Source organism: Chanodichthys erythropterus, chromosome 20 (assembly GCF_024489055.1).
Source record: "Chanodichthys erythropterus isolate Z2021 chromosome 20, ASM2448905v1, whole genome shotgun sequence".
In the NCBI taxonomy this organism is placed as follows: Eukaryota; Metazoa; Chordata; class Actinopteri; order Cypriniformes; family Xenocyprididae; genus Chanodichthys; species Chanodichthys erythropterus.
In genome coordinates this window covers 36,583,397-36,603,649 of record NC_090240.1, presented here as the reverse complement: position 1 = coordinate 36,603,649, position 20,253 = coordinate 36,583,397, and the positions used below count along the sequence as shown (strand labels likewise).

At 42.0% G+C, this 20,253-nt stretch overlaps 1 protein-coding gene across 5 annotated transcripts in view; it reads left to right on the top strand.

Annotated features, from left to right (window-relative positions):
* The window catches only part of LOC137009880 (E3 ubiquitin-protein ligase TRIM39-like), a 48,133-nt gene extending 28,124 nt beyond the window's left edge, over positions 1-20,009 (top strand). For 3 of the 5 annotated variants that reach the window (XM_067372488.1, XM_067372490.1, XM_067372489.1), the window contains exons 7-11: positions 5,773-5,895; positions 9,196-9,345; positions 9,422-9,539; positions 15,814-15,840; positions 15,949-19,503. In XM_067372488.1, coding sequence (XP_067228589.1) covers positions 5,773-5,895; positions 9,196-9,345; positions 9,422-9,539; positions 15,814-15,840; positions 15,949-16,472 — 942 coding nt within the window. In that variant the 3' untranslated portion in view covers positions 16,473-19,503. Of the gene's footprint in view, positions 1-5,772; positions 5,896-9,195; positions 9,346-9,421; positions 9,540-11,041; positions 14,244-15,813; positions 15,841-15,948; positions 19,504-19,985 lie in introns of those variants that run through there. The other 2 variants (XR_010892975.1, XM_067372491.1) reach the window with 2 other exon arrangements.
* The last annotated feature ends 244 nt before the right edge of the window (positions 20,010-20,253 follow it).

Genomic DNA, 20,253 nt, shown 5'->3' with positions numbered 1-20,253 from the left:
AACAGACAAAAAAAATAATGTAATCTGAACCAGATGTTAGACATCATCGACGTCTGATGCCAAATTGTCAAACACCGCCCAACCCTAGCTTCTTCTGTTTATTATAATATATGCATTAGTCAATAATAGTTTTTTTAAAAGCTAACGTTAACGTTTCAATGGAAAGCATTTTACTTACTTTTCTGGGTGCATCCGTGACAGGTGTCTGTTAAAGTTTGAAGTTGTCCCATTCTTTTCCTCAATTGTGCGATTACACAACATTTAGCGCTGCTCTTTCCAGCATTAGATGAAAAATTTGTGTAGGCGAATTTCACGATCCGGGGCACATCTTTCTGCATTTTCCAAATTTGAACATTTAGCCCGTGAATCATGCACGAGCGTAAAGTGACTGACGTCAGTGTGTGTGTTGTCAAGAGAGCGAGCGGTAGCAGTGTCTGTGAGGGAAAAAATAGATCCCGGCAGGTCTTGGGCATGAAACCTAATATAATATTATATATAAACTTATATAATTTTTTATAACATATTTATTAAAAAACAACGTAATGAATGCTCAAGTCCGATTTTATATATCCTCGAGTCCGAGTCCAAGTACGAGTCATCAGTCCGCGAGTCCAAGTCGAGTCACGAGTCCAGAGAATGGAGTCTCGAGTCGGACTCGAGTCCAAAGAATAGTGACTCGAGTCGGACTCGAGTCCGAGTCCAGGACTCGAGTACTCCATCACTGGATAAAGGACAATATCTACTTCTCCCTCCATCATCCTTCAGCAGTGTGTGCAAATCCACTCAATCTGAATGGCACAAACACACCTGGACAGAGTACAACTGACCACAGGACTTCATTTCAGCAGCTGAATGGACATGCGGCTGACACATCCCACAAGGTCAATGATAACACCACGCAGCCACAACAACCACTGCTCACGGACACAATCCTGACTGAGCCCTGACCACAGAGCTCACCGAGAGACAGTGACGTGTTAGAACTGCTCCAAGATTCAGCACCCAAGGTTGACTTTCAGGAAAACAGCCAGGGAAGCCAGGACAACATATTACAGCCTCCAGTAACACCAGAGCAACAGCCCCTCTCACCGGACATGTTATCCCTCTCTCCAGCATCTGCTCTTCTGTCTTTCTCAGAGAAAGTGGAGTAACTGGTCTATGCTAGAACCAAACTCTCCAACTCTTTTGCTACGAGCCCCCAGATATCAACAAAAAAGCGAGCCCCGAAACCACCAAAGCCTGTGGGCCCAGCTTGGCCTCCCCCTCCTCCTGTAAGAGCTCTTCGGCCCCTGCCACAAAGCCAGGGCCCTCACCCTCCTCCATCTGTTCTAGGTGAACCAAAAACAACTGATAACAGCTCTCAGTGATGTGTGTCGGGTCCCCGCTATGATAACAGTGACTTTATCAAATGTTTACAGAACAAGCGGGAGCCCAGTGTGCCTGTTGCTTTCTCTATTTTTGTTTTATTACGTGATAGAAAGCCTAAGGCCTTCTCAAACCATTTGGCAAACCCATTTAATCTGCTGCCTATCACACATCAAACTAAGATTACTGTAGAGACAGAAAGTAAGGCTGTTAAGTTAACACTTTTAAACATCTGCTCACTTAAAAATAAATGACTTCTAGTCAACAACTTAACCACAAACAACCTAGAATTTATGCTTCTAAATGGAACATGGCATGAAGACAGTTGCAGTGCAACAATCCTGAATGAAACAGTCCCTTGCTGTGTGAAGCAGAAGACCCAGAAGCGAAGAAGCGATTTAGACAGAGTTTATTAACAGTTCAAATAATGTCCAACAAAGGCAGACTGCCAAGCGCCGTTCACTTGGGCGCTCGCAGCTGGTTCACAGACTGAAACAAAAATAAAAAATATGAAACTGGTGGAGGCTCGTAGAACTCAGTAGCACTGTCCTGGACCTGCAGCACTGCAGGTGGTATATGGTTGCCATATGCCTGGCAGCTGGCAGAAACCAGGCTTGACGAACAAGGGGCTCATAAGGATAGGTGTCTGGACAGCTACTGAGACTATGACTGAGACGAACACACAATCAATCATTAAATGATATTTGGATGCGAGTAGAACAGAGTTAAACGCCATAATAAGGATAATAATCATCTGACAAAGACGCGAGAAAACAGCAGGGAAAAATAGCAAAGCAAATCAGAGCAGAAGAGAAACAGGTGTGAAGGCAAATCAACACGAGCGCTAACTGCAACTACAAACAGCTGAGTGAATGTGGCAATAGAGACAGAGGAACAAAAAGACAAGAGAAAATCAAACCCGGCTCATGACATCTCTCCTAACTTTACTTTTATGAGTGTCTGCAGAGCTGTTAGGAGAGGTGGAGGTGTAGCTGCTCTATTTAAAGATGTCTATCAATGCAATCATTTGGTGATTACTTGTCTTTTGAATATTTGGTTATATTTGGGTATTGTGTTAAAAGGTGCTCCTCGCATTCTACTTATAGTTATTTACAGGCCTCCAAAAAACTTTCTAGTCTTTGTGGAGGACTTTACAGAACTGTTATCAGCAATTTCCTCAGAGTTTGATTGTTTTGCTATTACTGGGAATTTTAACATCCACATAGGAAATGCAGAATACAATATGGCAAAAGAAATCCTAACAGTTTTGAATACTTTTGATCTGCATGTACATGGACCCACACACAATCGTGGACACACTCTAGATTTTATTATCAGTAAGGGTCTAAACATTTCATCCATTGTCATTAAGGATGTAGTGCTATTGGATAATTTCTGTATTTTCTCTGATATATTGATCTCTCTTACTGTTGAAGCTAGATCTATCTCGGTCAAAAAGCGATGCTTAAATGAGAACACTAGTGCACTGTTTATGAAGGCTATATCGTAACACCAAGCATATCTGCAGACTCTGTTGATTTTCTCCTTGATTCTTTTAACTCAAAAGTACAGAATGTTATTGATAACATTGCTCCTGTGAAAGTCAGGAAGAAAAGTGGCAGACAAAAAACACTGTGGAGAAACTCAACAGCAGTGCAAAATATGAAAAGACAATGCAGAAAAGCTGAGAGCATGTGGCGAAAGACAAAACTTGAAATCCACTATAACATCTATAAAGATGTCCTTCATGCTTTCAATGTGGAACTGAGCAAAGCTAGACAGACCTTCTTCTCAAATATTATAAACAGAAACCTAAACACCTGCACTCTTTTTGCCACTGTAGAGAGATTAACAAACCCCCCAAGTCAGATTCCCAGTGAAATGCTCTCAGACAGCAAATGCTGTGAGTTTGCTTCTTCTCTGAGAAAATTAATAATAGCAGAAAGGCGATCAGCACATCCTTGAGCTGCACTGGGGTAAAACAGATCAGATCACAACCTCAGAAAGTAGCTATTATGTCTTTGATGGTAATATTTTGGAAGAAACATTACAGCACCTTGAAACATCAACCTGCGCCCTTGACACACTTCCCACAAGCGTGTTTAACTGTTTATAAGCAGATCTCCTAGAAGTGGTAAACGCCTCACTTCTTTCTGGGACTTTTCCAAAAATCCCTGAAAACTGCAGTTGTTAAGCCCCTCCTGAAAAAGAGCAATCTGGATAACACCATATTGAGCAACTACAGACCAATCTCAAATCTCCCTTTCATAGGCAAGATCATTGAAAAAGTTTTGTTCAATCAGCGGAACAAATTCTTAAACTTGAATGGATACTTTGACAACTTTCAATCTGGTTTCCGACCGCATCACAGCACAGAGACAGCACTCATAAAGATAATAAATGATATTCGCCTAAACACAGATACAGGTAAATTATCAGTGCTGGTTCTACTCGACCTCAGTGCTGCGTTTGACACTGTTGATCACGACATATTTCTTGACAGGCTGGAAAACTGGGTTGGGCTTTCTGGGATGGTCCTTATATTTTTTAGGTCATACTTAAAAGGGAGAGGTTATTATGTGAGTATTGGTGACCATAAATCTGAGTGGACATCCATGACATGTGGAGTCCCTCAAGGTTCAATACTTGCACCCCTCCTGTTCAACCTATATATGCTGCTACTGAGCCAAATAATGAGAAATAATTGCATAATTGCACCCAGATTTACCTAGCCCTATCACCTAACGACTACAGCCCCATTGACTCCCTGTGCCAATGCATTGATGAAATTAAAAATTGGATGTGCCTAAACTTTCTTCAGTTAAACAAAGTCAAAACTGAAGTCATTGCGTTTGGAAACAAAGATGAAGTTCTCAAAGTGAACGCATACCTTCATTCTAGGGGTCAAACAACAAAAAATCAAGTCAGCAATCTTGGTGTGATTTTGGAGTCAAACCTGAGTTTCAATAGCCATGTAAAGACAATGACTAAATCAGCATATTATCATCTCAAAAATATTGCAAGAATTAGATGCTTTGTCTCCAGTCAAGACTTAGAGAAACTTGTTCATGCTTTCTTCACCAGCAGGGTGGATTATTGTAATGGGCTCCTCACTGGTCTTCCCCAAAAGACCATAAGACAGCTGCAGCTCATACAGAATGCTGCTGCCAGGATTCTGAGCAGAACCAGAAAACATGAACACATCACACCTGTCCTCAGGTCCTTGCACAAGCTTCCAGTTGCATTTAGAATTGATAGTACTGTTACTTGTTTATAAATCACTCAATGGCCTAGGGCCTCAATACATTACAGATATGCTCATAGAATATAAAAAGATCACTCAGATCATCAGGATCAAGTCACTTAGAAATACCAAGGGTTCACTCAAAGCAAGGAGAGTCTGTTTTTAGCTGTTATGCCAGCCGCAGCTGGAACCAGCTTCCAGATGAGATCAGGTGTGCTCCAACAGTAGCCACATTCAAATCCAGACTCAAAACACTTCTGTTTATGCATGCATTTACTGATTGAGCACTGTGCTTTGTCTGAACTGTTTGCATTTTATTTTATACATATTGTTTTTTTTTATTCTTTTAATTCCTTTTTTCAGTTTTTATTTCATTTTTAATGTATTTTATATCTTTTATGTATCATCTTGTTATTTCTGACTTTTAAGGCATTTTAAATCTTGCTGTTTGGTTGAAAGAGTTGGGAGAATTAGGAAGAAAGCATTTGTGATTAGGTAAAATTTAGATAAGGGGACAAACCATGATGGTTGGGCTATCTGACTCTTTGGTACATGGAAGGGGTTTCTAAGGGGAATTGCGATCACTTGCAAAGGCAACGTGATTAACACATTCCGGAAATCAAAACAGGTTGGTTGGGGCACTTTCCAAAGGGGAAATTTGAACTGTGGTGCATGGTTAAGATATTTCTGGATTACAGTCAGGATACTTACCAAAGGGGAAATTTTGAAAGGGGAAATTTGAACTGCGTTGCATAAATAAGATATCTCTGGAAGGGGGATTGGGGCTGTGTGACGCAGTTTGAGGTGTCTTGGCAAAAGGGGAGATTGAAATTTTGTGTATCAGTTCGAAGTGCCTAAACGGGTAGAGCAAGACAGCGGTCCTGACATGTGAGGAAGATCCATTTAGATCCGTTCTGATGGATAGATCCGTTTAGATCTGCTCAGATGGACAACAAAAAACTCCCTGAATCTTCCTAGCTCTTCCATCCAGATAGCAAAATTCTGTTTTTACTGTTATTTCTATTTCTTATGCGTTCCATTTTTATTATTATGTATTTGATTCTTCTTTATGTAAAGCACTTTAAATTACCATTGTGTATGAAATGTGCTATACAAATAAAATTGCCTTGCCTTGCCTTGCCTAAATCTTTCTGTTTTTACAGACTCTCGCCTCCAATGACTGTTTCCTTACTTCATCTCAAACCATCCACTTTTCAAATGGGATGATTATTGGTCTGGGTGTCCTATTGATAGCAGCACTGATCATCTTGCCTACACAATACACCGTGAGTGTGTGTGTGTGTGTGTGTGTGCATTGGTTTAGGAGTGTGGCTGATTTGGTGTTTGCTATGCAATGGTCTCAGCAGTTCGGCTGGAAGTTAAAATAAACAAACAAAGGATTTAAATGGATTGACAGGAAAGTAAAAAGCAAAAAGAACAGTAAAGGAATAAGATTTGGTCCCAATTTAAATTAGGTGGCCTTAACTACTATATACTTACATTTAAATTAGGCTAATCATTTGATACAATGCACTTATTGTGTACATGTTTTTACATTGTACTTATATTCTAAAAAGTACCTGCATGTAATTACATCTGTATTTATAATTGTACTGTGGACCCAATAGCAGCAAAAGTGTTTTGCAATACAATATGAACACTAAACATTTACTTATTTTTTTATGTAAGTACATAGTTGTCACGGTCCTTGTCTGAGGTCCTCCCTGTATCTCCTCTGTGCACCTCATGTCCCCCTGCTGCTCCCCTTGTTTGTTACCATGGACACTCATTGGACCACTCCCCCTTGTTAACGTGTTATCTTGTTCTTGTATCTCCTGTGTGTGCACCTCATGTTCCCCTGCTGCTCCCCTTGTTTGTTACAATGGACACTCATTGGACCACGCCCCCTTGTTAAATCATTATCTTGTTAAGCTTGTTTGTCCCTGTGAAATAAATAAATAAATCTTGCATTTAGATCCTCAGCCATGTCCTTGTGCAGTCTGTGACAGAAAACTTTGCCGCCATGGATCTAGCAGCAGGTTATCAAGACCCGTCGAGCATTCTTTGTCATATTCACCAAAATGGCCGCCCCATGGAGGAATATGTGGAGGATTTTATAACTTATAGCCACCTTGTGCCATTGGATGAGGTGATGCTTATTGAATGTTTTTGGAGTGGACTGAATTATGACATTGCCCAACTGATGCCAGATGGAGGTCCCAGCTGGACCCTGGTACAGTACTTGGACTTGGCCCTGCTGCTGTGTGGTTCTCCCTTCACTGTGGGTGAGGTGGAGGACGACCCATTGCCTAAACACTTTTTGGGGAGGGGCAACACTCACCAAGCTGCCATGGAGCTTGGCCCATTACAGTCACCAGCATGGCTAGTTCGGAGGAGTGCAAGCCCTATGTTATATATACCTTGCCGTCCTGTAGTTCCTGCATCAGGGCCAGTTTGCAATGTGACTTCCACTTCAAAGCCCGTTTACAACATGGTTGCCATGTCTGAGTCTCCAATCAAGATGGCTGCCATTCCTGAGCCAAGTCAAGTCACAGTTGATCTTCCTGAGCCAAGTTAAGTCACAGTTGATCTTCCTGAGCCAAGTCAAGTCACAGTTGATCTTCCTGAGCCAAGTCAAGTCACAGCAGATCTTCCAGAGCCATGTCACGTCTCAGCAGACCTCCCAGAGCCTTGTCACGTCTCAGCAGACCTCCCAGAGCCTCGTCACATCTCAGCAGACCTCCCAGAGCCTCGTCATGTCTCAGCAGACCTCTCAGAGCCTTATCACATCTCAGCAGACCTCCCAGAACCCTGTCACGTCTCGGCTGATCTTCCAGAGTCACGTCACGTCTCTGCTGATCACCCAGAGTCTCATCCCGTCATGGCCACCAAGCCGGTGTCTATGGACAAGATGGCCGCTCCGCCAGTGTCTACGGACAAGAAGGCTGGTCCGCCAGTGTCTATGGACAAGTTGGCCGCTCCGCCAGTGTCTACGGACAAGATGGCCGCTCCGCCAGTGTCTACGGACAAGATGTCCGCTCCCCCTGAGCCTTCCAACGAGATGGCTACTATGCCTGAGCCCCCAGAGATTGCAGTGTTGGCCATTATGGCCACAGCCATCTGGTGTGTGTGGGCTGCGCACACATTGGTTGCAGTCCCTGAATCTGCTCCAGAGCCCACTCCAGTCCTTGAATCCGCTCCAGCCAATGAATCTGCTCCAGAATCTACTCCAGTTGCTGAGCCAGCTCCAGACTCCGCTCCAGTCGCCGAGCCCGCTCCAGAATCTACTCCAGTTGCTGAGCCAGCTCCAGACTCCGCTCCAGTCGCTGAGCCCGCTCTAGACTCCTCTCCATTTGCCGAGCCCGCTCCAGACTCCAATCCAGTCGCCGAGCCCGTTCCATTCCATGAACCCATTCCACTCCATGAGCCCAGCCCACCCCACTCCACTATCTTCCACTTCCTCTATCCGGCTTCAGAATCCGCTCCAGCCCAAAGAAGTGCAGACCCTTCCAAAGAAATTTACGAGAACCTCTCCGAGGCACCTGACCCACCCTGGCTCCTCAAGGCACTTGACCCGCTGTGGCTCTCCGAGGCACCTGACCCGCCATGGCTCTTCGAGACTCCCGACCTCCCATGGCACCTAGAGTCCCTGGACCCACCCTGGAGACCTCCTTCCCAGCCTGCGCCACCCTGGCAACCTACCCAGCCTGTGCCACCCTGGCCAACTACCCAGCCTGCGCCACCCTGGCCACCTACCCAGCCTGCGCCACCCTGGCCGCTTGCTCCACCCTGGCACCCTGCTAAGCTTCTGTTGGCAGGCCCTCTTCCACTCCATGGACCTGGCCCCCCACTCCGCCCCCTTGTTCACCTCCGCCCTGCCTCTCTGGATTTGTTAGGAGCATCTGGAAGCCGCTCCTTAGGAGGGGGGCAATGTCATGGTCCTTGTCTGTGTTCCCTGTATGTCCTCTGTTTGTACACCTCATGTTCCCCTGCTGCTCCCCTTGTTTGTTACCATGGACACTCATTGGACCACACCCCCTCGCTAACTTTTTGTCTTGTTAAGATTGTTTGTGCCTGTGTATATATAGTCCCTGTGTTTTACTCATTCGGTGCAAAGTTTTGTCTAGTGTCACTACTGCAATCCTGAGCGTTTCCTTGTTTCATGTTCCCTGGTTTTCCTGTTTATTGGATTACACTTTTGCCTTGCCCTCTTGTATCTGTTTGCTGGTGTTTGACCTCAGCCTGTATGACTACGCTCATCCTAATAAATCCTGCATTTAGATCCTTAGCCTTCGTGTCCCTGTGCAGTCCGTGACAATAGTAGTTAAGGCCACATAATATAAAGTGGGGGTTAAGATTTTTTTTGTAACTGTTTACAAATAATATTTAAAATATGCACCTATTCAGATGTATTCATATACCTAATATGTTGAAAATGCAAAACAGAAAAGTGCTTCATCTCGTCACAGTCAATGAATTATATAAATGACATGCATAAAATTTTCATTTCAAAACAATGAAATTCGGAAAAAAAAAAGTTTTGTTTGCATCACTGGGTATTACTGTTTGTTGTTCAATCTGAGCAGCTGAAGATGATGGAGGAACAGCAGAAAGAAACTCTCAAAGGAGCTGAAGATCTCATTAAAGGGCTGAAGCAGGAAATCACTGAGCTGGAGAAGAGAAACTCTGAGCTGGAGCAGCTCTCACAGACTAATGATCATCTCCACCTCATACAGGTCTGTGAACATTTGTCTCATCAGAGATAATGTGGAATATAATTAATATTTAATAGTCTTCTCTCTTCTGCCATAGATGTTCTCATCCCTCTACAGCCTTTCACAGAACAAGAACTCTGATGTGGACGAGAACTCTCTGAAAAGAGCTCTGACTCTACTGAATAAACAGATAAATGAAAAACTCCCTCAAACTGGTATGTGAATATCAAATACCGTGTTTTTTTCATTAACTAAGAAAATACTAAGAAAAAAGTGTTAAATTAATTTTAAGCATCTGTGATGTTGCTTATTACCATGTTATTATAAAATCACTAAAAGTTATATCTTCAGATCATGTCATATTCAGTTGCAGTCCTTAAAGGGGAGGTCCAGTATTTTTTTTCTAAGCTTGATTGTGTTTTTGGGGCACAGTTTAACATGTCTTATTGCTTTTTTTTTTTTTTTTGGAAAACACTGTATTTTTCATATATTTTACCTTTATTCTACACATCTGTTTCCACTGTCGTATGAACGGCTTGTTTGACTTCCTGCTTCTATGATACCACTCCTTCCAAAATACGCAATGTGCTCAGATTGGTCAGCAGGTTGGTAGCTGGCCCAGTGTATCGTGATTCGCTGAAGCGTCCGGAAATGCCACGCCCCTTACCATTCGTAGTTATGCGCTTAGGGGGGAAATGATAATGGCGTCTATATTGTTGTATCAAATTGAGCCAAATCAGACCCAGATGAAGAGGGTCAGGCAGAACCTCTGCAATTGTGGCTTATAAAGGACATTTATGAATGGTATTTCATTTAGTATTTGTGTCAAAGTGTTTAGATGCTGTCACTGCTGTTTGTTAGCTTTCAATGTACAGTTTTATCTTGATTAAAGCTTTAGTGTAGCCGAATACATGACTGAGTAGTAGCATTTTTGTAAAGGCAGCGATTAATTTATAGCATGAACAACTGTTTGTCTATAAATATAGATGTTTGTTGGTGTTTGTTGGAGAAGTATGCACTAGAACTTAGCTAACTGGCTAGCGAAGCAAACACGAGTTGAACTTTGTATATGTCCTTGATGCAACCAAAAATAGCAACAGAACTATACGTTTAAAAGACATATAACTTACAAACAATAAAATGCACTACAGTTTGAAGCCAATAAACAGCAGCTTCTGCTTTTAAAGTGGGAACTGCTTCATCTTTCAGTAAAAGCCTTTGTGCAAATCCAGCATTGAACTCGTGTAGATTCTGGAAGCTTCTTCAGCGCCGCATCCAGTGTTGAAAATATCACAGATTATAATGGGTTCATAATCTTTTGAATCGTCGCGTCGCTCGTGTCCGGTGTACACAACTCTTCCGCTTCCATTATGCTGCACCACATCGCCTCGCCCACTCAGTTGCATGTTCCTGGGGGCATGTTTTGCAGGGTTTATGATGTCACCAACCCGGGAAGAAGCTCGTTGTAGTCCAACCTTGTCGTTTTTGTAGTCATTAAACTGCCATAACTTTAAAAGACAATATCTCCGTTTGCATTACACTTTCAGTGCTGTAACTTTGCAGATGTTGTTTATGCTCAAGCAGCAACATTACACACTAACTAAAGTTAAAAAAGTGAAATCACACTGAACCACCCCTTTAACTTTTTTGTGTTTTCAAAATTTACAAATTTATCAAGATCATTTATCAACATGTCATTTCGTCTGTGTGTTTCTAGATGTGGTCATTCACTGGTCCCCGCTGATGGTCACAATTGCTGCATCACGTGCCTGGGTGTTCAGCACGCTGAAGCTGCTTTTGTGTATAGTTCATATACTCATTGTGGGAACATGACTATCTCAGTGCTGAGATATAGACACTCGTTCATTGGATCTCAGGGAGCGGGGGTCTCCTCCCCTATGCCCTGTGCTCCCGTTTTCTCTGGCTCCGGCCAGGGTGACAGCACATCGGTGTGTAGGCAGGGTAATCTGAGGATCATGCGTTGGAATGCGCTGGTCCCTCTACGGTGTGACCATCCGTTTCCTTCGGCACGCCTGGGGATAATCAAATGTCGATCATAGCATCGGAAGGTGAGCAAGAGTCCTTGGGAGATGAAGACTCGGCTGCATTGCCTCCCTCTGGGACTGTAGCGTTGCCTGAGGCCAATCCCAAGTTGACGGCTATGCTTTCCCTGGCGGCCGAGAAGGTCAGGCTCATGTGGAATCCTTCGTTGTTCCCCGGCCCCTGTCGGCTTGATGATTGGTACCACGGAGTGGCCCGCGCTGGTCCCCAGCGCCCCGCTCCGATGCCTTTCTTCCCGGAGGTGCAAGATGAGGTGACTAAGTCTTGGCGGACGCCGTATAGCATTCGCTCTAGCCTTCACCACCCTGGATGGCGGAGAGGCTAGGGGATACACGCAGATTCCCCCAGTCGAGCGGTCTGTTGTGGTGCAGCTGTGTCCAACAGCCGCCAGCTGGCGCGGTGAACCGCTTCTCCCATCCTGGGCCTGTAAATTCTCGTCAGGACTGATGGAGAAAGCTTACAGAGCCTGTGAACAAGCTGCCTCCGCCCTGCATGCCATGGCCCTTTTCGCCCTCCGGGTGACTAAAGTGATGGCACGTTCTGTTGGTCAAGCGATGGCTACACTTGTAGTCCAGCAGCACCACCTCTGGCTGACCCTAGCTGACATGAGGGAGACTGATAAATATTGGTTCCTGGACTCCCCCGTGTCTCAGGTCAGCCTATTCGGCGATGCGGTACTGCCCAGCAGTAAAAGCAGGCTGAGGCCATCAAACATGTCCTGCCCCGGTGGTCCACTGCTGCCTCCACACCGCTGCCGGTTGCACAGCCTTAGCCTGCTCGTCGCCGAGGGCGCCCGCCTGTGTCATTCTCCGCCCCTGCTAAGTCGGCCAAGCAGCAGCCCACACCCGCCAAACAGCAGGGAGCCAACCCAGGTGGCAAGCCATCGAGGAAGTCATGGTCCTGAGACGGGCGACCTGGAGGGGAAGGATTCTGCTTTTCGGGAGAGAGTTCCAGCATCTCTCCCACCCCCGGAGGAGGGCCGACGGGAATTTGTTTGTCTGTCTGTTCCACCGCTGGACTCCACAAAAAGGTGCCTTTGGTCCCGCTGGCTCGGTGTCTGGAAGCCTGGATAGCGCTCCACCAGCCCATCCCGCTGGCTCATTCGCACTATCAGACTTGGATATTATTCACTTCGCCCGGCGTCCCCCGGAACAGCAGTAGACTCTCTCGACGTACTGGGCACTGGAAGGGCTTCATAACTGTGATGTTTTATTTGGGATCCAAATTCGTTGGTCACTACTGACGTACACTGAATGTGACCAACTGAAAGGGAACATTTCTGTTATGTATGTAACCCTCGTTCCCCGAAGGAGGGAAAGGAGACATATGTCCTGTTACCACAGTTTCTGCACCCTCGCTGTAGTGCAGACTAGGTTGTCTCCTCAGCGAAAAACAGAGTGCGATTGCATCTGCTTCCTATTTATATACAGTGGTGCTCAGGATTATTGGCAACCTTGGTAAATATGATCAAAGATGACAATAAAAATAATTATGCATTGTTTATCCTTTTGATCTTTAATTCATAAAATTTGCAAAAATCTAATCTTTCATTGAAGGAAAAGAATTGAAAGTGGGGGAAAAATCACATTATGATTAAATGTTTTTCTCAAACACGTTGGCCACAATTATTGGCACCCTTTTGTTAAATACTTTTTGCAACCTCCTTTTGCCAAGATAACAGCTCTGAGTCTTCACCTATAATGCCTGATGAGTTTGGAGAGCACCTGACAAGAGATCAGAGACCATTCCTTCATACAGAATCTCTCCAGATCCTTCAGATTCCCAGCTCCATGCTGGTGCTTCTTCACTCATTTTCTTTAGGGTTCAGGTCAGGGGACTGGGATGGCCATGGCAGAAGCTGCATTTTGTGCTCAGTGACACATTTTTGTGTTGGTTTTGATGTTTGTTTTGGATCATTGTCCTGATGGAAGATCCAACCATGGCCCATTATTGGATTTCTAGCAGAAGCGGTCAGGTTTTGATTTTTTATCTGTTGGTATTTGATAAAATCCATGATGCCATGTATCTGAACAAGATGTCCAGGACGTCCAGCAGAAAAACAGGCCCACGACTTTAAAGATTCAGCAGTATATTTAACCGTGGGCATGGGGTACTTTTTATCCATGTGTGCACCAAATCCATCTGGTGGGTTTGCTGCCAAAAAGCTCTTTTTTAGTTTCATCTGACCATAGAAGCCGGTCCCATTTGAAGTTCCAGTCTTCTCTGACAACTGAATATGCTGTAGATTGTTTCTGGATGAGAGCAGAGGATTTTTTCTTGAAATCCTCCAGAACAACTTGTGGGGATGTAGGTGCTGTTTGATCATTTTTTTAGGCTGTCTGAGACTCAAGACTCAACTAACCTCTGCAATTCTCCAGCTGTGATCCTTGGAGAGTCTTTGGCCACTCAAACTTTCTTCCTTAATGTTCATTAGGACGATTTAGACATATGTCCTCTTCCAGGCAGATTTGTAACATCTTTAATTGATTGGAACTTCTTAATTATTGCCCTGGTAGTGGAAATGGGGATTTTCAATGCTTTAGCTATTTTCTTACAGCCACTTTCTATTTTGTGAAGCTCAACAATCTTTTGCTGCACATCAGAACTATATTCTTTGGTTTTTCTCATTGTGATGAATGATTACAGGAATCTGGTCTTTGTGTTTCCTTGTGTTTGTACTCCTGTGGAACAGGAAGTCATGGCTGGACAATTTCATGTTCATGATCACCCTGGTGTGCTAAAAAATGTAAATATGAATGGGAATATACTTCAGAGATATTTTACTCATACAAAATTCTAGGGGTGCCAATAATTGTGGCCAACGTGTTTTGGAGAAAAACATTTATTTCATAATGTGATTTCCCCCACTTTCAATTCTTTTCCTTCAATGAAAGGTTAGATTTTTGCTCATTTTATGAATTAAAGATCAAAAGGCTAAACAATGCAGATTTATTTTATAGTCATTTTTGATCATATTTACCAAGGGTGCCAATAATCCTGAGCACCACTGTATACCTGATGGAGGCAGTGCACATTATGCAAATATCGCACGCCAATTCCATTGGCCTGTTTTAGTTCACTCTAAGCTGATAGGGCTCTCTAGTGATATCCCAATTCGTCAGTCAATATTCAACCCAAGTGTGTCAATTACAAGAAAAACAAGTGTTAAGAACAGTTGTGTGTGTTATTCGTGTGATTTTAGCGACTAAACTCACCTGAGAGCAGTGAAAACAACAGCAGGAGACGGAGTTTCTGCTGCCTGTCAGTTGTTGTTTTTCCATTTCCATGGCAACTCTGCACCGCTCCAGTGTTTGAATGCAGTTCGAATAATCAACGCGCACATGCATAAACACGTCACAGTTATGCGGCATTTACATAAATAAACAATTAGAATTAAAACATTACATAAATAAATCTCATTAATTTTAAATCATGAACTTAAAACTCTTATTGTGTTTCAATGACCCGTTCAAGGCAGCAAAATGTTACACCTGCACGTGATAGTGGGACAATTGTGTCAATTTTATTACTTAATACATTTTAAAACAAACTTTTATAACTTAATTTTTATTGTTGTTTTGCAAACATTCAACCGCTTTATTTCATTTGAAATCATTTTTTTATACCAACACTTTGGTTACTACGATTTTTGGCTGAAAGAAATGGAAATCCATTTTAATCCAGAAGAATTAGATCCCTGATTACATAGTGGTCAGATTTCCATGGATATTCCCCTGACAGTGATCAATATTCCAGTTCAAATGAGTGAGACAGTCCACATATTGCTGAAGAGCAGGCAGATATTCAGATAAGTCACATCAATTAAAGAAATTTAATCAGGTTGATCTGCAGAGCAAGTGAGAGCATCATTGTAGCTCCTCACTATTTTCTCTGCTGCAGCATCAACGTTCGGTCCAGGAACATATGACAGATCTGACTGAACTCCAGCAGGAGATAAAATGATCTGAAATCAATAGTTATAATCTCCAGTGTGCTCACTTCCACCTGAACACAGTATTGTGTGACCAGCTATTGTCAAACACACACAGCTCCTCCAGTGGATTGAAATGAGCTCGTCTCATTAGGCCTGGGGTTTATGATGATCTTTGAGTCAAGTTTCTGTAGGGAAAATGAGTTTGCTTTGTCTGAATTCACAATCATGTTCAGCTCTTAGCATAAGCTCGTCTAGTTTGTTGCTTACCGAAGGCTCGATTGACAGGATAATGTCAGGCAAAGGAAACTTGTTCCGGTGTTTCCAGAGTCTGTGTCTCACGCCTCCTTTTGATCCATGTTTTGTCCTCTCTTTCTTCTGTACAGCGTTTACCTCAGCAAATTGACCGAGTGGAGTGCTGTTAATAGAGAAAAACTCAATGTTAACCTGAAATTATTCTTATAAATAATTAATTGTATTGTCATCTGTGTTCACAGTGTTGACGTGGGTTCAGAAGTATGCAGGTACAGTGACTGACACCAATACACTCACAATACTTTTGATTATAATGTGTTTTACACGCATGAAAATGTTTGTTCTGAAGTTGATTGATAATGTCTGATCTCTCTCAGTGGATGTGACTCTGGATCCTGATACGGCTTATCCATATCTCATCCTGTCTGATGATGGAAAACAAGTCAGTCATGGAGACATTAAGCAGGACGTCCATAGATCTGATGCACCTTGTGTTCTGGCAAAGCAGGGATTCAGTTCAGGGAGATTTTACTATGAGGTGCAGGTGAAGGGAAAGACTGAGTGGGATTTAGGAGTGGCCAGAGAATCCATTAACAGGAAGGGGGGAATCACACTGAGTCCTGAGGATGGAGTCTGGATTCTTATGCTGAGGAATGAGAATCAATATAAAGCTTGTGAATATCCACCTGTCTCTTTATCTCTGAGAGTGAAACCTGAGAAGGTGGGAGTGTTTGTGGATTATGAGGAGGGTCTGGTCTCTTTTTATGACGTGGACTCCAGATCTCATATCTACTCTTTCACTGGTCATACTTTCACTGACAAACTCTATCCATATTTCTATCCAGGCCTTAATGATAAAGGTAAAAACTCAAAGCCACTGATCATCACACCTGTCAGCTGAAATGAACAAAAAACATCAAATCTGTAAAGATTCAATATAGATGTGATGTTTTTAGAATATGTAAATAAAAACCAAAAAATAAATTTGCACAATCAAGTAGATTTTCCTTACAAATATAAAGAAAATTTAAATGTGACACAAGTGCATAAAAGAAATATATATTCAGGCCTTTAGAAAAAAATATCAGTCACTGACAAAACATGAACTATAATGAAATATTTGTGAGTTATATGTACATGTAAATGGCCAATTTGTTACACATCTCTATATTTCTTTTGTCTTTCATTAATACTTTGATTTTGTTGTGGAGATGGCTCTAACAAGTATGAACTGAACTGAAAATTTCCTATCAAAAGAACTAATTCATCAGGGGAAACCTAGAGTTGATATGGTCAATTTGATTACTCAAGGTTTGCAAAAAGAACAAGATGAAATCAAGAAGAAACAAGATGAGGAAGAGAAGAAGAACCACGAGAGTGGAAGGGATGAAGATGGATCCGAAGGCCAAAGAAATGCTTAAATTACTGAGACAACAGCAGATAATTAATTTGAAGTTGATCATGCTTATTAAACAATCATGTATGTTGAATACTTTTATGTGTGACTTGGAACAGATTACAAACGAGGTTGAAGCTTTGAATACAAAAGCTTCAGCGCCGGTTGAGTCTGACTATTATATGTAAAGGCCAAAAAGGTCAAAGTGGAAACTGGCCAAGATGTATGTTTTATTTTTCATTTTTAGAAGTGTTGAAGCAAGCTAACCACAATATACGTCTTGGGTGCTGAAAGGAGAAGTATTAAGAGGAACTATTGTCAACTAAGATGTATGCTTTTACCACAATCTAACCAGTATGTGTATTTTTAATGCAAGCTATATGCCTTTTTGCAGAACTATAATTGTTTAAGGAACATCTAGTGTGAAAGTCGTGAAGGTCAAGTTAGTAAAATGTGTTAAGATGTGCTGCACGTGTGCAACCCGTGGATGACCTCTGTATCTTATACTTTGACAAATAAGGAGATGTTTTATGTCAGGAAAGAGGATGTGATCAGACTATATATACTGGAAATTGTACAACAGAAAATTGCCACACCTCGGGTAAAGACTTTACTCACTTTTATGTTCTTTGTAATTTTTATTCTGTATCTTGTTATTAAACCGAAGCCATTGTATTTGGCGATTCGTAAACTTTTCTAACCAAGACTCAGAGTTAAATTACTTTTTACATAAGACTATTCTCTGAACCTGCAATTACTTTACTCCATCGAGCCTCAAGAGCACCGGACCCTGACTGAGCTGGTGCGGACTCCACCTTGAAACCTCTGATCATCATACAACGCTCTCAATCCTTGGTAAGACCAAATCTTCTGATGAAGTTAAGGATTGTAGAAATGTGTGTATGATTAGTTGGAGGTTGGGGGGGATAATAAATACAACAATTTTCAAATCGACTATGAAAGTGTTTCTAATATACTAAAGTTACAGACTTTCCAGATTGTTTCATGTTATTTTGTAAGAAAATTCTACAATTCTATAACTGATACTGAGTGTAAACTAAATTTCTTGCTAATATGTAAATATTCTTCAAGAGCAGTGAGAGCATTAGAAAGCTTCACAATGAAAGAGTTTTTCACTTTGGTTTGAGCACAATATCGGTGAATCCGTGAACCTGAGTGAGCTGACGGCAGTCCATCGATGCCAGGAGCTTCTGAGAGCCGGAGACGGTGGGAACAAACTTCATCAGCACCAGTCAGAGAGGAACCAGGAGTTCAGAGAACAGAACCAACACTGGATCAGATCTTGCCATGGATAATGATGATGGTGCAGATAGTGAATGTGTTGAACCTGAAGAGATGACAAACCGAGATGTTGAAAGATCAGATCTGAATAATCCAGTTTAAATCAGGATCACCAGCTGCTCTCAACATACTCACCTCCTTAATACACATCTCCATCTGAATCTTTAATGCCATACCAGACCTTACCCTGTGTGTGAATACTGAGAAAAGAGTAATCAAAGAGTAAATGTGCTTTAAGAAAATTGGGAGATTTGTCTGGGAGAGTGTGACCCTCCTACATGGAGCTAAGGTCACAAAAACATTAAATTAATTGCATATATTTTATTTATTATGTACATGTATTTATATAGTTTTTTTAATGACTCTAATATATTATAATGAGTGTATATTAATAAAAGTGAATGGAGCTGCATTTCCTAAAACACTGAGTGACAGATGAGGACAGAGTTGCCATGACGACTGCAGCACATCTCCAGTAAACACTGTTCGACTGAAGACTCTCCTTTATTTACTGAAAAGGTTATTAAAATGATCAAATGTTTACTGTCCAATTAATCTTGTTCAATTAGATATCTATAACATTAGTAACTTTAGAGTAAAGTCATGCAGAAGTTCTCTAGTGATGAAAGAAAGCAGAAAGCTGTGAAGTCCTGCCTGACGTGTCAAAGCTCTTACTGTGATGATCATCTGGAGCCTCATCTCAGAGTCCCACGTCTAAAGAAACACAAACTGATCGACGCTGTGGAAAATCTGGAGGATTATATATGCCAGAAACACGAGAGACCTCTGGAGATGTTCTGCAGAGATGATCAGATGTGTGTTTGTCTGTTCTGCACTGAAGGAGAACACAGGACTCACAACACTGTTCCTATAGAGGAGGAGAGTCGAGAGGAGAAGGTAAAGAGTTACAGACAAAACAATTTAAACACACTGTGAAATGCAGTTAAAACAGTCACACAGATAAAATGTTTAACCGGCAAGGCTTTAAAACTCATAATAAAGTTTTATGATTGTGAATAACTGCAGTGTTCTGTGAGTGTAACTCTACGGCTGTGTTAACATGTGATGTGATTGTTAATGTATGTACTACACAGTATGAGACCGAGGACTGACATAAAGCACTAAAGCACGATACAAGACTTTACACTTTCAAGGACCAATATTTGTTTTCAAGTACTTTCCAGGCCTTGAATTGATGTGTCTGAAATCCAACCCAGACAGCAACATAGTGTCGACCCAGATCCGGCCCACATCTGGTACATGTGGATTACACGCGGACCAGATGTGGGCCGGATCTGGGCCGACACTATGTTGCTGTCTGGGAAGTACTTTTAAGCCACATGGGAACCCTGTAGGAAACCGTCATTGGAGGCGAGAGTCTGTAAAAAGAGGAAGATTCAGTTCAAGGAACACTTCTCCAAGAAAGAAAGTTGTGGCCCAAAGAAACATGTTCTGAAGGAAGACTCTTCACTCAGTAATGGACTCAGACACTTTGTTAAAGAATAGGTTTAGGTTTATATCAGATGGAAATATTCTGATAAAGCTGTTTAATAAAAGGAAATAAAAGAATTTCTCTCTTCATCTATTTGCCTCAAGTGACTTGAAATGTGTGATTTTAAAATATTATGATGTTTAACCATAACAAATGACTCAAACAATTTATTTAGCAAATTAAATAATTATTAATTTTAATGTTATTTTTTCCACTTTTCTCAGCTTTACTGAATGTTTGATCTCTAGAATCTTCTTCATTCTCTTCTGGATCATCTGCTGCTCGTCTGTCTGAGTCTGAACCAGATGATGAAACATAAAGAGAAAAACACACACATTTCCATCTTCTGACAAAAAAAAAAAAAAAAAAAAAACGGAAACACTTCAGTATGGGAAACATATATTCACTGCTTACCCCCAGCGCATCCAAGATGTAGGTGACTTTGTTTCTTCAGTAGAACACAAAAGATGATTTTAAACTCCAACCGTTGCT